Consider the following 17,596-nt stretch of genomic DNA (forward strand, 5'->3'; position numbering starts at 1 on the left):
ATTTTCAAATTTTAATAATATTGTATATTTAATATACAATATATTTAATAATATTGTATGTTTGTCACTCCCATTTTTGACAGTGTATCCTAACACAGATGTTTTGTGAGTTAAATAGATTTCTAACTTAGTAATTTCCTCCTTTATAAAATCTGTCAAAATTCAGTGACATTGTTACATGTTAAGGGATTAGGTATGGTATAAATTCAAAGAAAAACTTTGAAATTTATAATAATATGCCTAAAATTTTTAATAGTCTCTCAAGCAAGTCAAATTAAGGGCATACAAGAAATGCTCTCAAAATGAAATGTGTGATATTCAAGTGTCCAGGGAATATAAAATATTTGTTAATGTGTCCTCAGGGGGACCTTAGTTTGGCATACAACAATAAGAATCTCAGTCCTTCACCTAGAGGGTGCATGCCAGGACAAATGTGAAGCACTTTACACATACCAGGGTAGTGGTACCCAGACTCTCATGTTTAAGTCTAGACTCTATTAATCTTTTTTTTTTGTTTGTTTTTTCAGGGAGCGGTATTGGGGATTGAACTCAGGGCACTCTACCACTGAGCCACATCCCCAGCCTTATTTCGTGTTTTATTTGGAGACAGGTTCTCTTAGATGCTCAGCACCTCGCTTTTTGCTGAGGCTGGCTTTGAACTTGCGATCCTCCTGCTTCAGCCTCCCGAGCTGCAGGGATTACAAGGCATGTACCACCATGCCCAGCTTCTATAACTTATTAATTATATGACCCTAGGAAAGTTACTTGAACTCCGTTCCTTTATTTTCTCATCTGTAAATGGGGATGACAATAAAAAGTACCTGCTCCTAGGGGTGTAAGTATGAAATGAGTTATTGTTTGCAAAGCACATAGAAAAATACCTGGCACATACCAAGTGCCAGCAAAATATTTTTAAATTGTTATTACTTGCTTAACCCTTACTCCAGCCTTTCAGGCAGGCCATCCCATAGCCCGTGCAGTCACACAGGACCCCTGGCTAAGAAGGGTCCTGTGTTTGGTTTAATTCCCTATGCTACTTTTCTTGAGATTCTTAACTTTAGAACAAGGGTTCCCACTTACAATTTGCCTTTGGCCTGCGTATTCTGTACCTGGTGCTGCTCTTGAGGTGGATGGTATTGTTGTCCCCTAGTATGACTGAAGCTTTGGACAAGTAACATCTTTCGTGCTGTCACCTATAAACCCTGGTGTAATTGCTGAGTAATCACAGGGTTCTTTGGAGAATGAAATGAGATGTGTGAGCAGTGACTGGCACATCTAAGACTTCAGAAATGCTATCTATTATTACCATTTATCTTTATAAACCAACCCAACATTTATGTACTGATATAAATACATATTCTTGCTTGAATTCACTAGCAATGTTTGGTGCAGCTAATGATCTACTGAAAGTACAGAATAAAATCACAAAACTCATGTATATCAAAATTAAGGTAAATTTATAAAGGGAAAAGATCACATTATTACTGTTGGAGAAGCACGTATTAAAATTTGAAGCTTCTGTGAATCTTAAAACTGAAGAAGTTCTTTGTTCTATAGATCTAGACTAAAGAATAATGGACTTGAATTGGAGCAATAATGAACAACCCCTGGGGAAAAATTTTCTAATAATACAGTCGATAAAAAAGTAGGTCCCAAACAAAGTAAAGCAAAGCATGGAGGACTACATCAATCCAAGTATTATTTCATGGTAAATATTACTAGTTTTACAAGTAAGTTAATTCTTGAGGACAAAAGAGTAAATTAATTTACAAGTAAAATAATTCTTGAAGGCAAAAGAGAATGTAGAAAGAAACTTCCAGATGCTATAATTTCTTTGCAACATTTCATATTGACTGTTGTTATTTTTGTTACTAATAAAATCTCATGTCTTACATTAGTTATATTTAGAAGACAAATATTTCAGACTTTTATTCAAATAAAACATTTTTTCCAAATAAAATTTAAAAGTCAAAATCATATTCTTTTACAATTTAGAAGATAGGATAAAAATCAGTCCACATAAAATCTTTTATTTTTAAAATTTTTATTAGTTATTGATGGACTTTTATTTGTTTATATGTGGTGCTGAGAATTGAACCCAGTGCCTCACACATGTAGGCAAGCACTCTACCACCAAGCCACAACCACAGCCCTACATAAAATCTTTTAGAGAAAATTAGAATATAGCACTTATTTTGACAAAACATATAATTAATGGAAATTATTTGCCTTTACCTTTACGGAACTACAAATACATATTCTTCCCACAACAGTGTTTGCCAGTTAAACTAATGAAGGGCCTCTGGAAAACAGATTCTTCCATCCTCCACGTGTGCTTTTATATCCATCCTCCAAATTTTAACTTGTTGGGTAAGTACACTCTGGAAAGGTAATCTGACGACAGGGAGGTTAAAGCTTGGATTTCTGCCTTCATTTTAGATTCTGCCATTATTTCCATCTGCCAATAAGAGGTAAAATATCACAAAATCAGAGTTCTTTGCTGCAGTTCTGTTAATTCAACAAACTAATCAGCCTTGACTTTTTTTTTTTATTATTCACAATCACAACAATAGTTTTCAGGATCAGCCAGGATATCCTGAGCTGCTACAGGAAAACCATCAGAGGAGAGAATACCTGGTACAGATGCTGCAGTAATCAGACATGGTCTGGGACCATTCATGATTTCTTTTTTCATTTTTTTTAATCTCATAAACTTTGATAGGGCCATCAACAAAGGATAAATAACCATGATAAGGGTAAAAATAGACCAGCTGCATCTGGCTGACCTCATCTATTAGCCTTCACATGATTCCATTTCAACAACTATTTACTGCTAAACCACAATAACATTAGTTGTTGGTTATATAAAATTACAAGTATGTTTTCAAAATATTATGTGAACAGCCACCATTAAAGCAAAAGGCAGTTAAACTTTATACAACACTTGAATTCAAAAAGAAACACCATATACTTCTCTTTTCCAAAATGGTTGGCAAGTAATATAAGGTCTCTTGAGGATGCTGTCAAGTTTCCCTTGATCCCGTTTTGTCAGTGGGATCAAACTATCTCTAGGTACATTCAGCCTGGTAAAAAATAAATGCAAAAAAATCAGTAAAAAAAAGCCTGTTCCCATCACACATATGTTTTGCTTGTATTTACTGTACTATTTCAAAAAACTCAGAAATGACAGATAAGAAAATCAATACAACCCTGTCGAATCCTAGATCAGCAAGTTTTCAAGCAGGTAGTGGAAGTCTGTTTCTACAGTAAATAAATCCTAAGCATTTTACTTTCTTCTTTTTCAAGCAGGTAGTGGAAGTCTGTTTCTACAGTAAATAAATCCTAAGCATTTTACTTTCTTCTCATCACAGGATGATGACAGGAAGACACACTTTTGTTATTAAGCACATGCCCCCAGCACTGGCACTGTGTATGTGATACTAGGGCAGTTGAACAAGGTGTGGTTAAGCATCCCAGAGCATTGAATTCAGAGCCGTGAGTTCCACTGGGGGTGGCTAGAAGCTGCATTTCACTGAGGGACATTAGGTTCCAACAGGTGCTTACTTGTTTGTGATTCATTGAGGACATTGTTTGTGTAGTGCTTCCCATTCATGTGTGTGCGCACACACACTCACCTATCTAGTTTTAACTTTGAAAAAAGAAGAATGTAATTTTATCTTGGTATGTGTTTAAAAATAGAACATGAGAGGTCTGAGATTTAGGGTGTAATCTACTTTTTGAAGTCACAAATTCTTGATTTCTCAAGGGATCTCTGGTTTCAGTCTTTTTCTATATCCCCATAATTATGACCATTTGCCAGTGGCAGGTTCTGGGTAGGGGTGACAATTTGAGAGAGGCCTAGAGCATTTCCCTTACAGTGTGTTTGCATAGCTCCTTTGTATATGTATTTGGGGTGGTTCTGAGGACACTTGTGGAATTTATAAGATGCAGCTAGAGTTTCCCTAGGCCCTCTAACTTAAAAATGAGCAGATCATGTGTCCTGAATTAGTGTTAGAAATGGCCTTCATACAAATAGATCACCTCCAAGGCATTGTGGTCATGACACATAACATCAAATTGAACAAAACTTTAATTCACTGGATGTAAATGTTAAAAAAAAGAGAAAGGTTTCCTGTCATTCTCTCATTTTGTAATAAGTGTCTACCCCAAAACTGTTCATACTCCCAATTTAGGAAACAAGCACCTGTAATCAAGGGGTGCACTGCTTAAAGAAATCCAATAAGCATGTTAAATTAATTTTCACTGGCAAATTAAAACAATAAGAAACATTTCAAAATTTATCCCATTAGCAGAAAGGAAAAAAGTGTTACTATCTTATGCTGGAGAGATATACTGGCTCTTGTTCTGCAGAGAGAATAAAACAACCCTTCCAGCCGGGTGCAGTGACACACACCTGTAATTCCAACAGCTTGGGAGGCTGAGGCAGGAGAGTCCAGAGTTCAAAGCCAGCCTTAGTAACTTAGCAAGACCCTGTCTCTAAATAAAAAATAAAAAGGGCTGGGGATGTTGCTCAGTGATTAAGAGCCCTTGGGTTCAATCTCTAGTACAAAAAAAAAAAAAAGAAGTCTTAAAATGTGTAAAATCTTTTAGCCACCAATTCTTCTGGGAATTCTGCCTCAGGGTTTCTTTAAAGATGCTGGTAAAGGTTTAGTTTAAGGAACCCATCAACACACTATCAGAGATTTGGAAACCACTTAAGTGTCTAGCTATGAGGGACTGGCCACACAAACATCAGAATATCCAGAATTGGAACTTGTAGTAGGACACATTAAAATGAGGTCATAAAGAGAAATGTATTAGTAGGGAAAAGTGATCACATTGTGCTGTATGAAAAACACAAAATAACAGTACAGTATGATCACATCTTTGTGAAAAAGTATGGTTGTGCACAGAAAATCTACAAAAGCACAGCTGTTTAACTGTAGGTGATTTTTTATCTTGTTATTTATTAATTTTTTTCTATAATGAACAATATATATTAAATGTGCCCCACTTGAGGTTCCCAAACTTTAAATCATCCCCAAATGAGATTTTTTATGAAGTTAAAAATTTAAATGTATGATAAAAAAATTGATTCATATGGCAAATGATGTTGTCAATGATTACCATTTAATTAGAATCCATGTATTATACTCTAAGTACAAAAAAATATAAAATGTTTTAACCATAAAATAAAAATTTGTAGCTAGCTGCAAGTGTTATTATAATTAACTAAACTTATTCATTAAGTATTTTAGTACTAGAGTAGAAACACTGATGAATTAAATTCATAATTGGTAATCTTGAATCATAGTGAACAATATAAATTAAAAACAACATTAAGAGCTTTTCCTTACAGTAACTTTTATTGATCACAATAAATCACTTTAAATGTCCTATTTCTGCTATACTGAATAACCTTTTAATATCAGAAGGGAGTAAACCAAGCCATCTCATAGCTGGAACTGTGAGGTTGTGGGCTTCAAAAGACATGGACTGAAACAAAGAGCAAAAATATGTTAGATGAGGCTAACTTGCAGAAAACTAGCATACTGGTTTTCATAGACAAATCATTTTCTAAGGAAAAGCACCGAAATGCTCTGTATTATCTCTGTATTAATTTTTTATGGAGCAAACTACAAATTAACCTCTCTGATCTGCATTTATTACTGTGATTCCGTCTCTCCACCTGCTCTGCCGTCCTTTTTATCTGTAGTAAATTTAACCAGGCATCAGAATCACATGGAGGTGCAGGTTCAGTAGGTTTGGATGGGGACTGAGAGTTGCAAATTTCCAGGTGATGTGGATGCTGATAGCTAGAGACACATTTGGAGAAGCCCTGATGTATGGTTGTTGCAGACTAGTGGTGAAATTTGGTGGTGTTTTCCTTCCTCCTTATAGTGGAAGAAAAGGGATCCCAAAGTCAAAATTCAAGATGTAAGATTAGAGTATGTTTGGTGATCAGACACTATTGTTACCCTGGGACCTTGCAGGTACTTTAGTAGGCTGGAAGGTGCAGGATGATAATGGTTTTTGCCCACAGCTCATCTATTCCCTGTGTATACTGGTCATGCTGGAGGCTGGACTCCCAGCCACTGAACAGCAGAAGATCCTGGAATGGGACGCTAGTTCCTGAGTCCATTCTGGAAGTCTTTTGCATACTAGGGGTGATAAGTAAGCACATCATCCCAATGAATGTAAAATGTCTAAATAGTGGAGAAAGGAAAACTACTTTTCTATACTCACCCTAGACCCATACTTATAGATGCACATTATTTCTATGCCTGTTAAAAAAAAAAGTTAACTTTAAAATTAGTCTTATATAATACAGGTTAAATAATTTGCACTCAGATTTTATCTAACATCTGCAATTTTTAGTTTTGTGGACACTACCAATAATAAACTTGTGGTTCTCCATCTCATATGTCATATAAATTGCCTTAAATGATTACATTCTTTCACTTTAATCTAACCATATTTTTAAAATATTTTGATGAAAGTATTCTAAAAGCAGGAAAACACAACTACAAATATGACTAATTATGATTGTTGTTCCAAATAGTCCAAGGATAACTTACCATGTGGATCAGCATCTACTAGCGTGAAAACAGGAATGTGAAAGGAGTCCCACAGCTTCTTGACTAAAAGCCTTGTGTTCAGATCAGGTACACCCTTTCCCTAAAAGCAAGATAGGTATTAGGTATTTTAATTCCAGTAAGATGAATGGGTACAACTACACCCTTATTTGGTTAGTAATTTAAAAAGGAGATCTCCCACCTTGAATTTCAGATGGGAGAAGACTGGTGTTCACAGTGAACAAATGTCCAATATGTGCAGGGTGAAGGAGCCCATGTACATTCATATCTTTGCCTCAATTATACCAGCCCTAGGAAATATTTTAGCAGAAACAAAAGTAATACAAACCCTACACACTTAAAGATGCCCACTGTGGTAATACTTAAAATGGCAAAAACGAAAAAAAAAAAAAAAAAAAACTATCCCACAAATCTATCAGCAGGGACATGGACAGGGCAGCACCAGGAAACCAGCTCCGGAGTCAGTCAATCTGGTGGCTCTGCTCTTCCCAGTGGCACAAAGGTGAATGAGTATGGAAACCTCCCTGTAGTTTAGGACTCTGTAATCTCTTAAAAGGTTATTATATAAATGAAATTATTTTACAATATAAAATCTTTAGAAGAGTGCCTGGTTTAATTTTGGGGTTTAATAAACCCTGCATGCTGGAATAATATGAAGTCATTTAAACAATAATGTAGAAAAGTAATTTAAAGAGCATTACAATAATGGAGGAGAAAAGCAGAAATCCAAATGAAATGGGGCAGAGGAGGAAGCAGGGCCTACCTTCCCATGACAAATGGACTTGCAGCAGAGAGCTGAGTTTGAATTTGCTCCCTACCCGTCAGTATTAATGCTCTAGCTCTATCTGTAAGGTCACAGTAAACATGCCTGCCCAGGAGTTCTGGCATTATCGCCACACAGAGCTAGTTGATTCCAGCCCTAGTTCTGAGCAGCCACAGGCCTGTGAAAGGCATCTCCCTGCACTGTAACTCCTGTTATTAAAGCAGAGGTAATGACTACAGATCTCGCAGAGTTGTTCAAAGTCTTTACAAGTTGATATGTGACAATGGCAATACATGAGAACTCTTATTAGGTGAAGTGTTCCTGGTGGGTCACACCACTTACTGAAGGGTAGTGCATTTTTCATTTTTTTCCTTGGGGAAAAGATAGCACATGGACGTAGTAGAGGAGTCCAATAGTATCTGGTCTAAGTGGTTCTTCCTAGCCTGACCCTCTATCCCAGCTCTACCTGCCAGCTTCTTGTGGGCATAATGGCAGTCATCAGTAGACACCAGTGGCACCAGGGTGGGGCTGCATGCATGTGTATTTCAGCAGGACTGGTGGGCTGCATGCAGAGAACAAAAACGGTGGATTCTGGGTGAGGCTCCCCTCCCTGCACCTGTGTTCTTTATAAGCACTCTTATGCTTCTCCTCAACCCAATGGGACAAGAGCCTTGCTTGATGTGCATCTCCAAACACCAGGGCTGAGCAGAGCCACTGCAGCTTTCTCTGTCTGGAGTGGCTTGTCTACAGCTGGACAAACATGGCCTCTCAGCATTGAGAACTGAAAGAAGAGGACTAAGCCAAAGAATGAGGCGTAGGACAACCCACGAGAGACTGTCCATCTCAGGCTCCATAACATGGCCTATTGCTTATGAGCTCTCAGTCTGTACTTTCCATCTTCACTCTTGTCCCTTAACTTCAAACTAGGCAGATGCCACCAAGAGTTTCAACTGTCACCCCAAGTTTTTATTTCTAAAATCACATCAAGATCTCTCATGAAGAGCAGCTGGGTGTTCCTGCCTCTTGTCTTGTAGCTATCCTTGTGATTTTGACTGGCTCATCACATCCAGTGGTCACCAAGTCCCTTGAAATGTCCTCTGATCCAGTCGTTTCCCGGTTGTCCTGCCCCTTTCATCCTCACATGAGATAACTCAGCCTCCTGATAGCTCCCTGACTCCTGTCATCTCTATCTAACAGACGCGTTATCACACTAATCCTGTCACTTCCCTCCTGGCCAGTTCAAAAACTTTTTGAGGCCTGTTATTTCTGCACTAAATCAGGATGCCTCCTTGGGCCTGTCCAGGCCTTCAGGACTCTGCCCAGCTGCCCAAAGTCCTGCTTTCCTCTCCAGGGCAGCTCTCCTCACTGCTCCCACAAACATACCTCACAAACACCATACTTACTGTTAATCCAATAAGCCAGAAGAATTTTAAGTAGAAGAGCTTTCTTTTCTTCTTCAAAGAACTAGGATTTTACACAGATCTATAAAAGCAGAAGCTGGGAAAAGAGCTTATAAAGGAGCAGAACATGATCCTGTCTCTTCCCCTGCAGTCACTCCACCTGTGCAAAGCCCAGCTTCACTTCTACCTCCTCCCTTCCTACTGCAGCAGTTTTCATCAAATCACTCCAGTTTTATGGATTCTGCTCACATTACCTATAGCAGGATGCTTACTACCTGTCTCCCCTGCCTTCAATGCAATGGTTCTAGGAAGTGGGACCTTTGGGAACTGACTAGGTCATGAGAATGGAGCTCCCATGGGCTGAATGTGAATAATGCCCTTGTGAAACGGAGCCTAGAAGGGTCCTCTTGACTTGTTGAGAAGATGACTGACCAGTGAATCAGAAAGAAGGCCCTCGCCAAACTCCAGATCTGGAGCTCCCCAGCCTCCAGAACCGTGAGAAGCAAAGGTTTGTTGTTTAAGCCGCTTGGTCTGTGGTATTCTGTTAGGGCAGCAAGGACTAGCAAACACCTTTTGCTAAACAATGCCATAGTTCCCAGCATATTATCTCACCCATGGGAATCATAAAATATGCTTCTGTGTTCTTAGCACAGAGATGTTTAAAAATAGCAAGCTCTTTTTGACTAAATTCATGAAATTAATGGTATACAAATGTGTGTGAGGAAAAAAAGAACAGCCCAGTTCATTCATCCCTTCTCCAGGCCCCAGTACTGACATGAGACAGACAGACAGCCACTGTGAGACTGGTGCAAGGGTGGCTGAGGGTCCAGCAGGCTCACCCTGGTGTTGCAAGATCATGGGTATGAACAGGTCAGGAGCATCACTTCCAGGTTAGGTTCAGGTTTAAATACACACTGTAGACATTCCTGTTCTATGACCCCAAACAATGCATTGTACTGAAAATAGAATGTGGCCCAAATTGCACAGATAATGTTAGGAATCCCTCACCAGTCACCACAGTCCTGGAGTGAAGTAAAGGTAGGTACTATACCGTGACCATGATGCATGGAGACATTTTGTTGCAAAAGTCATCATCTAGGAGCCGCTGAAATGTTGCATCTTTTTCTACAATTAACAGAAATTTTGCATCTGTAATTAAATCTGTGAAATTAAGGCTGATAAATTGAAGATGACAGTATTTCAATTTAATCAACTATCTTATGGTACCATATGGATCAATTAAAAAACAGCTGTAGAGGCCTGTAAAACCAATGTGATACTGCAATATGTACATGTGAAAAAATAAGAATTCATACCCCATTTGAATCAAATGTATGATATGTCAAGATCATTGTAATGTTTTGAGCAACTAATAAAAAAATTTTAAAAAACAGCTGTAGAAAGAATATTTTGATTTTTACCTTTAAATATATAAACCTATCTTCCCATGTATTTAGATATGTCTCTCTCACATAATGGTGAGCTTCTAAAACAGTACTAAATCAGGGACTGTGTGTGTTCATCTTGATGGCTACAGGGTCTAACTTTGTTGTTAAATATTATGAAGGCTTGGTTTATCAAAGGAATGAATGAACATTCCAGAAGTTTAAGTAGCTTTCCCACTTAAAGGATACTCCGAATTCCTTGAATATTAGATGGCACAGCAACAGCCTAAGTAAAAATAAAAGACAAGTTTTATTTTACATGGAAAATAAAGAAAAATGACACAATTTATTACAAAAATCCTATATTTTCATTTTCTTTGACTACCAGTCACAAGAGTCTTATTGCTCAGTGAGGAAACAGTAAGAAACAGATGAATCCCTCAATAAGAAAACAGACACATAAGCTACAATACTTCACAGCAGGGAGAACTTCTGGGAAGCATTGTAGATATGTGACTTCAAGCGGAGACTGAGGAAATTAAATGTCCTGATGTGGGTCTCATGGCCATCATCTTTCCACTGTCCTAATTGGTCACCCATCCAAACTGCTGTGCTGGTTCGGTACTGCATGTTTTCTACGTACCAGAGCCCAGCAAAAGGTTTAGTGTTAAACTTATTAGTTTCAGAACCAGTAATTTTTTATGGAAATTACGTAAATAACTTTACTAAAATGGGTAAGCCACACTCTACCTGTAATGTCATATTATGTTTCTCTCTCTCTCTATCTCTCTCTCTCTCTCTCTCTGGTATTGGGGATTGGACCCAGAGGTGCTTAACCACTGAGCTGCATCCCAGACCTTTTTAAATTTTATTTTGAGGCAGGTCATGCTAAATTGCTTAGGGCCTTGCTAAATTACTGAGGCTGACTTTGAACTTGTGATCCTCCTGCCTCAGCCTCCTGAGCCACTAGGATGTCCAGCTTAACAGTACATTTTTAAGGAGAATATATACGTATGTTTATTTCAATATGACAATTGGCATATAATTATGTGTTACACAACTCCATAAAGCATGTACCTAACTCATCCTTCCATCCTTTTTTATTTAAAAATCTTAAGCTCCAAATTATTCAACAGAGCTAGAAATAAGATACATCTCAAAATTGAGTGACCTGAAAGGTAGTTAAAGCATGTGAAGCCTTAAGGATGCTTACTGTTGCGCCACAGGAACAATGCACTTTGGTGCCATCTTCTTCAATGTATCTTAAATTGCCTGCAATTAGCCCTTTGGATGTTGATAACTGAAAGATAATAGATGTATTTGAAAACTTTTCCACTATGATATTTCATGCTGCTAAGCATTCTTCATGTTACTTTCTAAATTATTTGTATTTTACCTCAGATGAAATTTAGATATGGAGAAAATGTGTAAAGGTATTTAGGAATTAAAATTTTTTTATAATTTACCTGTTTTAATCCATTCATCTAAAAGGATGAATAAATTTATGAGAAAAATATAATATCAAATGATATCAAAATAAGGCAAATATTACTTTTATTGTAATTTTTATACAAATATCTTATTTTAAAATGGAAGGTTTTGTTTGCAAAACTGTAAAACAGCATCATTCTTTTAACTTGTAAAATATTGTTTTTCTTTAAGTATCATGTTTATGTTATATAATGGGTTTACTATTTCAAATAGATATGTAAAACAGAAAAAAGATGAAAATTTTTGTGCCAAGTACCACTTACTATGTGCAGACTCCTCCTTGGCACTCTGAGCATACAGGAAATGTCATTGATAATGTCGTCCACGGCAGTCTGAGTACCAAAGAGCTGGCTGTCAGTATAATAGATGTCTCTATGAAAGTTTAAAACACACATTTCTAATTAACCATGTACTTTTGGAATATGACAAATATTGGAGTGCTATCTGTGAAAACTTTAACGGAATGAAACACAACATATAAAGAAAGTAATTTCTTCCCCAGAAGGTAGTCTTATATGACTCCTCAAAAGAGATAATAAAGTTGATCCAACTAAATCTCATGTTGCATTTAAAAAATACTTTACCAGAACAATATACTTACCTTTTAGTTGCATAAGTGTTGCTCTGTACTAATTTATAAATCATGGACAATATTTTAAGGATTAGAGCTGGAAGATAAAATGCAATAAACAATTTGCTTGCCATTTATCTTACTGATTCTAAAGACACTGCTATCAAGAATCTTAATTGTCCACAATTACCATTCCTAACATTTAAAAAATTATCTTTCTGAAATAAAGAATTAAGTATAAAATAGTTGCCTGAAAAATTAGATAAAATTAATTGCTCTGAGGACGCAAAACAGAGAGAATATATTTATCTTGAATCATAAACCAAGTAAATTCCCTTAACTAGCAACAACAAAAATCTAGAAAATAACCAAATTTATTTATTCATCACTCAAAGCTAAGAAAAATCAACTTACCAAATTTTTTAACGGATTTTAGAGAATTGCTTTTGATTTTTCTTGTGGTACAGTGAGCCACCATCTGAAGACCAACAGAATCTTCAAACCTGTAATTTTGTTTAAAGCAAAGGAATAAAATGAAAATTACTTATCTTCTTAACACCAAGCAATACACATTTTTAACTTTATTTTATTCATTTTCTATTATTTTTAATGTGGTGCTGAGAATTGAACCCAGTGCCTCACGTGTGCTAGGCAAGCCCTCTACCACTGAGCCACAATCCCCACCCCCAACAATACACATTTAATGTTCTCTTCTGAGAACATCATTTAAACCCCACATTTCTTCTTGACACAAGCACTAAAATTTTATAGACCTGGTTTGTGAGCTTAGATCAGTCCAGGTGGTAATTAGGTAATTAGCTTTGTGACATACAGCAATAAGATAAAGTGTTTTAAATAAATACCTTTTACTGTGGAGTGTGTGTGTACACTTCTTTCTTGGGAAGACATTAAGTATATGTAAAATGTTTTCAAGTATTTCACAATTTTACTAGAATTTTACTCATTTTAATAATTTATTCATTGAATAATTTGACTCAATAAGTTTTGAAATATTTTATTTCTAATTTGCCCACAAAGCGACATTACATAAAATAACATCTGTCTTAGATTGTTAAATGGAACCACCAAGCCTCTCCCAAAGGTGGCAGAAGGCACCAAGCAAAGACACCAGATGTCATCTTCTTTGAAGCTAGATAAGATCCATCTTTCCAAATATTATGTAAACTATGATTCAAAATAATACAGTCTAGGGCTGGGGATGTGGCTCAGGCGGTAGCATGCTCGCCTGGCATGCATGCAGCCTGGGTTCGATCCTCAGCACCACATACAAATAAAGATGTTGTGTCCACTTAAAAAATAAATAAATAAATATTAAAATTCTCTCTCTCTAAAAAAAGAATACAGTCTACATCAATTATAATGGCCATAGTAACTAAGCAGTTTCAAATTTCCCTTTGTTCTGTTTCTGTAACTCAGATGTGAGAACCATTCTTGTACTGCTTTTCCTTATTCAATAGAGAAGATTTTACAGGCTGTGAAAAAGAAAAACACTCTATCACTTGGTGCTAACTCAGACAGAGCCCTTGGACTCAGCAGTAGATCACCAGGAGGCAGCCTGGTCAATGGGCTCCACGTTCAGGACACTTGACTTCAGCCTGAGCTCAGGACTGGTGGCTGCTCTGAGTAAGGGTTTGCTTTTGCAGTGCGGATGAGAACCATACCCACAGTATCCCCTCCCCACTTGCTGGGAAGCTTAGATCCAAGCCTGATGCCTATTTCCAGCAAGGTCCCAGCATTTGAAATTCTAACCTCTTTTGGTGCCTTTTTTTCCCCTAACCTTATTTTTCTTTGCCTTATCTTTTTTTAAAAAATACTTATTCTTAAGTCTTAGGTGGACACACTATCTTTTACATTTATGTGGTGCTGAGGATCGAACCCAGTTTCTCATGCATGCTAGGTGAGCACTCTACCACTGAGCCACAACCCCAGCCCCTCTTTTTCTTATCTTTTACACCTACTTATAGCTTTTGCAACCTACCTGTATGATATGTATTCCCATTTTTTTGGCTGGGTAAAGGCAATAAAAGAATGAAAAATAACTAGAATTCTAAATCAAATACATTGAAAGAATGACACCGATACATTTAAAAATAAAACTGCAAAATGCCCACTTTATATTTTCCCAGCTGGATCTGTTGTCTATTGTGAAGGCAGGCGCTTCATTTCTTGCCAAGCTTGTGATTATGTCTTGCATAATGTTTTCTATAGATGCGAGAACCTCAGCACTGAAACAGTAAACACAGTGATTCAATTTTAATTGTAAAGTATGCTTTTCAATGTGTAACGTGTGCTCTATTAGTACTAAAGTAACTTTTTGTTTCATTGATTGTCTTTTTTTTTGGGGGGGTATAAGGGATTGAACTCAGGATCACTTGACCACTGAGCCACATCCCCAGCCCTATTTTCTATTTTATTTAGAGACAGGGTCTCATTGAGTTGCTTAGTGCTGCGATTTTGCTGTGGCTGGCTTTGAACCCATGATCCTCCTGCCTCAGCCTCCAGATCATTGGTTGTTTTTTAAGACTTGGAAATCCATGTCGGTAATGATCTCTTCTGCTAAATCTCCTATCAATACTGCATTAAAACAATAGAATTTACAATAGTTACTATTTCATTTGCTTGTAATTTCATTTCTCAAATTACCAACTGAAGTAATCTCTTCCTTTTTCATTAATGATATAACTTACAAGTATATTTTTATCTACTTATATTCGCCTACTTTAATCTGCATTTAAATATAAGCTGAATTTAAATATAAACTTGATGGCCTGAAATACATTAATTTAAAATGATATAATATTGGTTCAGAATTTCTTTCCCAAAAATGTAATGCAAAAATATTTCAAAAGAAACATTTATTGTAGCACACTCCCTAATTGATCTCATTCCTTAAAATCAGCCCTTTTGAATTTGCTTGAAAAAAGAAAAAAGTTTAATTACTACCATGAGAAGAATAAATCATGAGTTCTGCACTAAATGGTTGATTTGGCAACTACTATATGCCACTGTACATCGAAATGTGAAGAAGACACAGCCTCATATCTTGTCAGCTGGCTTTTAATTTCACAAGCCATCAGCTTCAAAAATTGTTCTATTAGAAATAACATTAGCATATTGTCTAGAAAGGGGAATCAAATTAATGCTAGAAAATGGGCAAAATGTTGAAGAACTATAATTTTCCACAGAAACTTTGGAGTTTTTATTGAAAATAAATAGAATAAAATTCAGAACATAAAGTAAAATTTAGAACATTTAATACTGATTTTGAGAGGTCAAAATGACCCCAAATATCTCATTTATTTTTCAAGCCTGAAAGGCAAAGAAGTCATAGGACGATACTGTGAGCCCCTTTGTTGGGATGGACCTACGCCCGCAGTGCACGACCCTCCCGAGTCCCCCCTCAGTGTAAGTCCTTTGGTAAAACTAGTTTGCTTGTGAGGTTTTTGGTAGTTGGTTTGGGCTTAAAAGCAAGTGGTTGAAGAAAGCTAAGAAGGAGCGCCATTCCAAGGAGGCCAGTCCAGTGAACCTGCCCTCTGTTAAGGCCACTGGGGTGCAGTCCCCGTGGGGTTTCTGGACACTGGGGTTGAACCCGGGGCGCTCTACCCCGAGCTACACCGTAGCCCTTTGTATTTTATTTGCGACAGGCTCTTGCTACGTTGCTGGGGCTGGCCTCGCCCTGGCGGTCCTCCCGCCTCAGCCTCAGTCGCGGTGCTGTCAGGTGCGCGCAGCCGGCGCCCAGCTCTGTGGCTGACTTTCAATGAATCTCGTTTAAATCTGCACGCGGTCAGCGCTGCCCAGCCGGGACACAGCGCTGCCCAGCCGGGACACAGCGCTGCCCAGCCGGACACAGTGCTGCCCAGCCGGGACACAGCGCTGCCCAGCCGGGACACAGCGCTGCCCAGCAGGGACACAGCGCTGCCCAGCCGGGACACAGTGCTGCCCAGCCGGGACACAGTGCTGCCCAGCCCGGACACAGCGCTGCCCAGTCGGGACACAGCGCTGCCCAGCCCGGACACAGCGCTGCCCAGCCCGGACACAGCGTTGCCCAGCCGGACACAGCGCTGCCCAGCCGGGACACAGTGCTGCCCAGCCGGGACACAGCGCTGCCCAGCCGGGACACAGCGCTGCCCAGCCGGGACACAGTGCTGCCCAGCCGGGACACGCCGCCGCCGGCCTCACTGACCGGGCCGTTAGCTCGCCGGGTGCCACCTCGTGCCTCGCCTTCCCATCCAGGGTGCGGGCGGCCCGAGCCAGCGCCGGCCGGGTGCCCAGAGCCCCGGCGAGCAGCGCTGCACCGGCCGTGGGCTCTGGAGATCCGGGCGAGGAGGCCGGTCTGCCGGGCGGGTCCTCACGGCTCGGGCCGTGTGGGATCCTCTACCTGGAGGCCAAGCGGGTCCCCTGCGCACCGGCCTCCGGGCCACCTCTCCTCAGGGCGGCCACCAGCGAGGCCCGGTGCCGGTCCAAGACCTCGAAGAACGCAGCCCCAGGCCCCACGGGCGCAGCGGCCATGCGGCCTCACAAGCAGGCCGCTCCCGCGCTCTGTGCTGCGCATGCGCGCTCCACGGCCGGGGGGGGGGGGAGGGGCGCCTACGCATGCGCACTCCGCGGCAGCGGGGGGGGGGGCGGGACCACGCAGGCAGGGGCAGCAGCGCAGGGCTGGTGGCACGTGTTTATGCAGTCACGCACCTGGGCAGCCGTGCTTTCCAGCCCACTGGGGCTTCCTTGAGCTGATACTATTTCTGGGGAGGAGGACTATTTTGGGAAAGTGTTATCCACAAATTTTCATTAAACCAGTTATGAGGCTGGAAGGTAGCTCCATGATAGAGCATTAGCTTCGTGTGTGCAAGGTCCGGATTCCAACCCAGCACCCAACAACAAGAACAAATGACACGAAGATCCACCTTCGTGCGGGAAGCGGTTCCAAGTCCTGGGTTTATCTGTAACTGAGGCAAACACAACTCCAGTTTCAAGTAGTTGAAGGCTTACCAAGCCCTCTTCACTAAGCCTTTCCTCTAATTCCCTTAATTCCAGGAAGTTCCTCATGCGGCCATCCTAATTTTGCAAGAACATAGAAGGGCCCACTCTGTCCAGGTAGGCCTGGGTTAAAATCGCACCTCCACCGTGCTGTGGGCTGTCAGACCTAGCACAGTGAATACAAGTGACCCAGTTAAATTCAGATAAACAAGGAATGCTTTTTCAAAGGGTAACTGCTTCCCACATAGTCATTGAGACAGCATCTTACTAAATGATTATATTGTTGTTCATGTGAAATTCATATTTACCCAGGCAGGGTGTATCTTATCTAGCAACTCCACATCCTCTTTTGCAGACCTGGTGAGCCACTCCTCACCCTACTTTCAGAGCGGAAA

The 17,596-nt window shown here is 39.5% G+C and overlaps 1 protein-coding gene across 2 annotated transcripts; it reads right to left on the reverse strand.

The window, feature by feature from the left end:
* Positions 1–2,270: 2,270 nt before the first annotated feature.
* Positions 2,271–16,736, reverse strand: Spo11 (SPO11 initiator of meiotic double strand breaks). Of its 2 annotated transcripts, XM_046433991.1 has the most exons (13): positions 16,606–16,736; positions 14,339–14,452; positions 12,621–12,709; positions 12,237–12,303; positions 11,899–12,007; positions 11,358–11,444; positions 10,394–10,430; positions 9,811–9,920; positions 6,579–6,678; positions 6,247–6,284; positions 5,420–5,496; positions 2,972–3,083; positions 2,271–2,458 (listed from the first exon to the last, which is right to left on the reverse strand). In XM_046433991.1, exons 1-13 carry the CDS (start codon positions 16,734–16,736, stop codon positions 2,339–2,341), a joined length of 1,191 nt encoding a protein of 396 aa, XP_046289947.1. In that variant the 3' UTR covers positions 2,271–2,338. The 2 variants fall into 2 exon arrangements, with proteins under 2 accessions (XP_046289947.1, XP_046289950.1); XM_046433994.1 differs by lacking the exon at positions 14,339–14,452.
* Positions 16,737–17,596: the final 860 nt, after the last annotated feature.

This window comes from Marmota monax, unplaced genomic scaffold (genome assembly GCF_021218885.2).
Source record: "Marmota monax isolate L192 unplaced genomic scaffold, Marmota_monax_Labrador192_F-V1.1 WCK01_AAM20220418_F8-fsc00014, whole genome shotgun sequence".
Classification (NCBI taxonomy): Eukaryota; Metazoa; Chordata; class Mammalia; order Rodentia; family Sciuridae; genus Marmota; species Marmota monax.

Coding starts and splice junctions, on each gene's coding strand:
- Spo11 (XM_046433991.1), bottom strand. CDS start 16,736: ATGGCCGCTGCGCCCGTGGGGCCTGGGGCTGCGTTCTTCGAGGTCTTG. Junction 6,679..9,810: donor CTCCATGCATCATGGTCACG/GTATAGTACCTA, acceptor TCTTGCTTTTAG/GGAAAGGGTGTACCTGATCT. Junction 3,084..5,419: donor CTCCCTTCTGATATTAAAAG/GTTATTCAGTAT, acceptor ATTTTTTACCAG/GCTGAATGTACCTAGAGATA.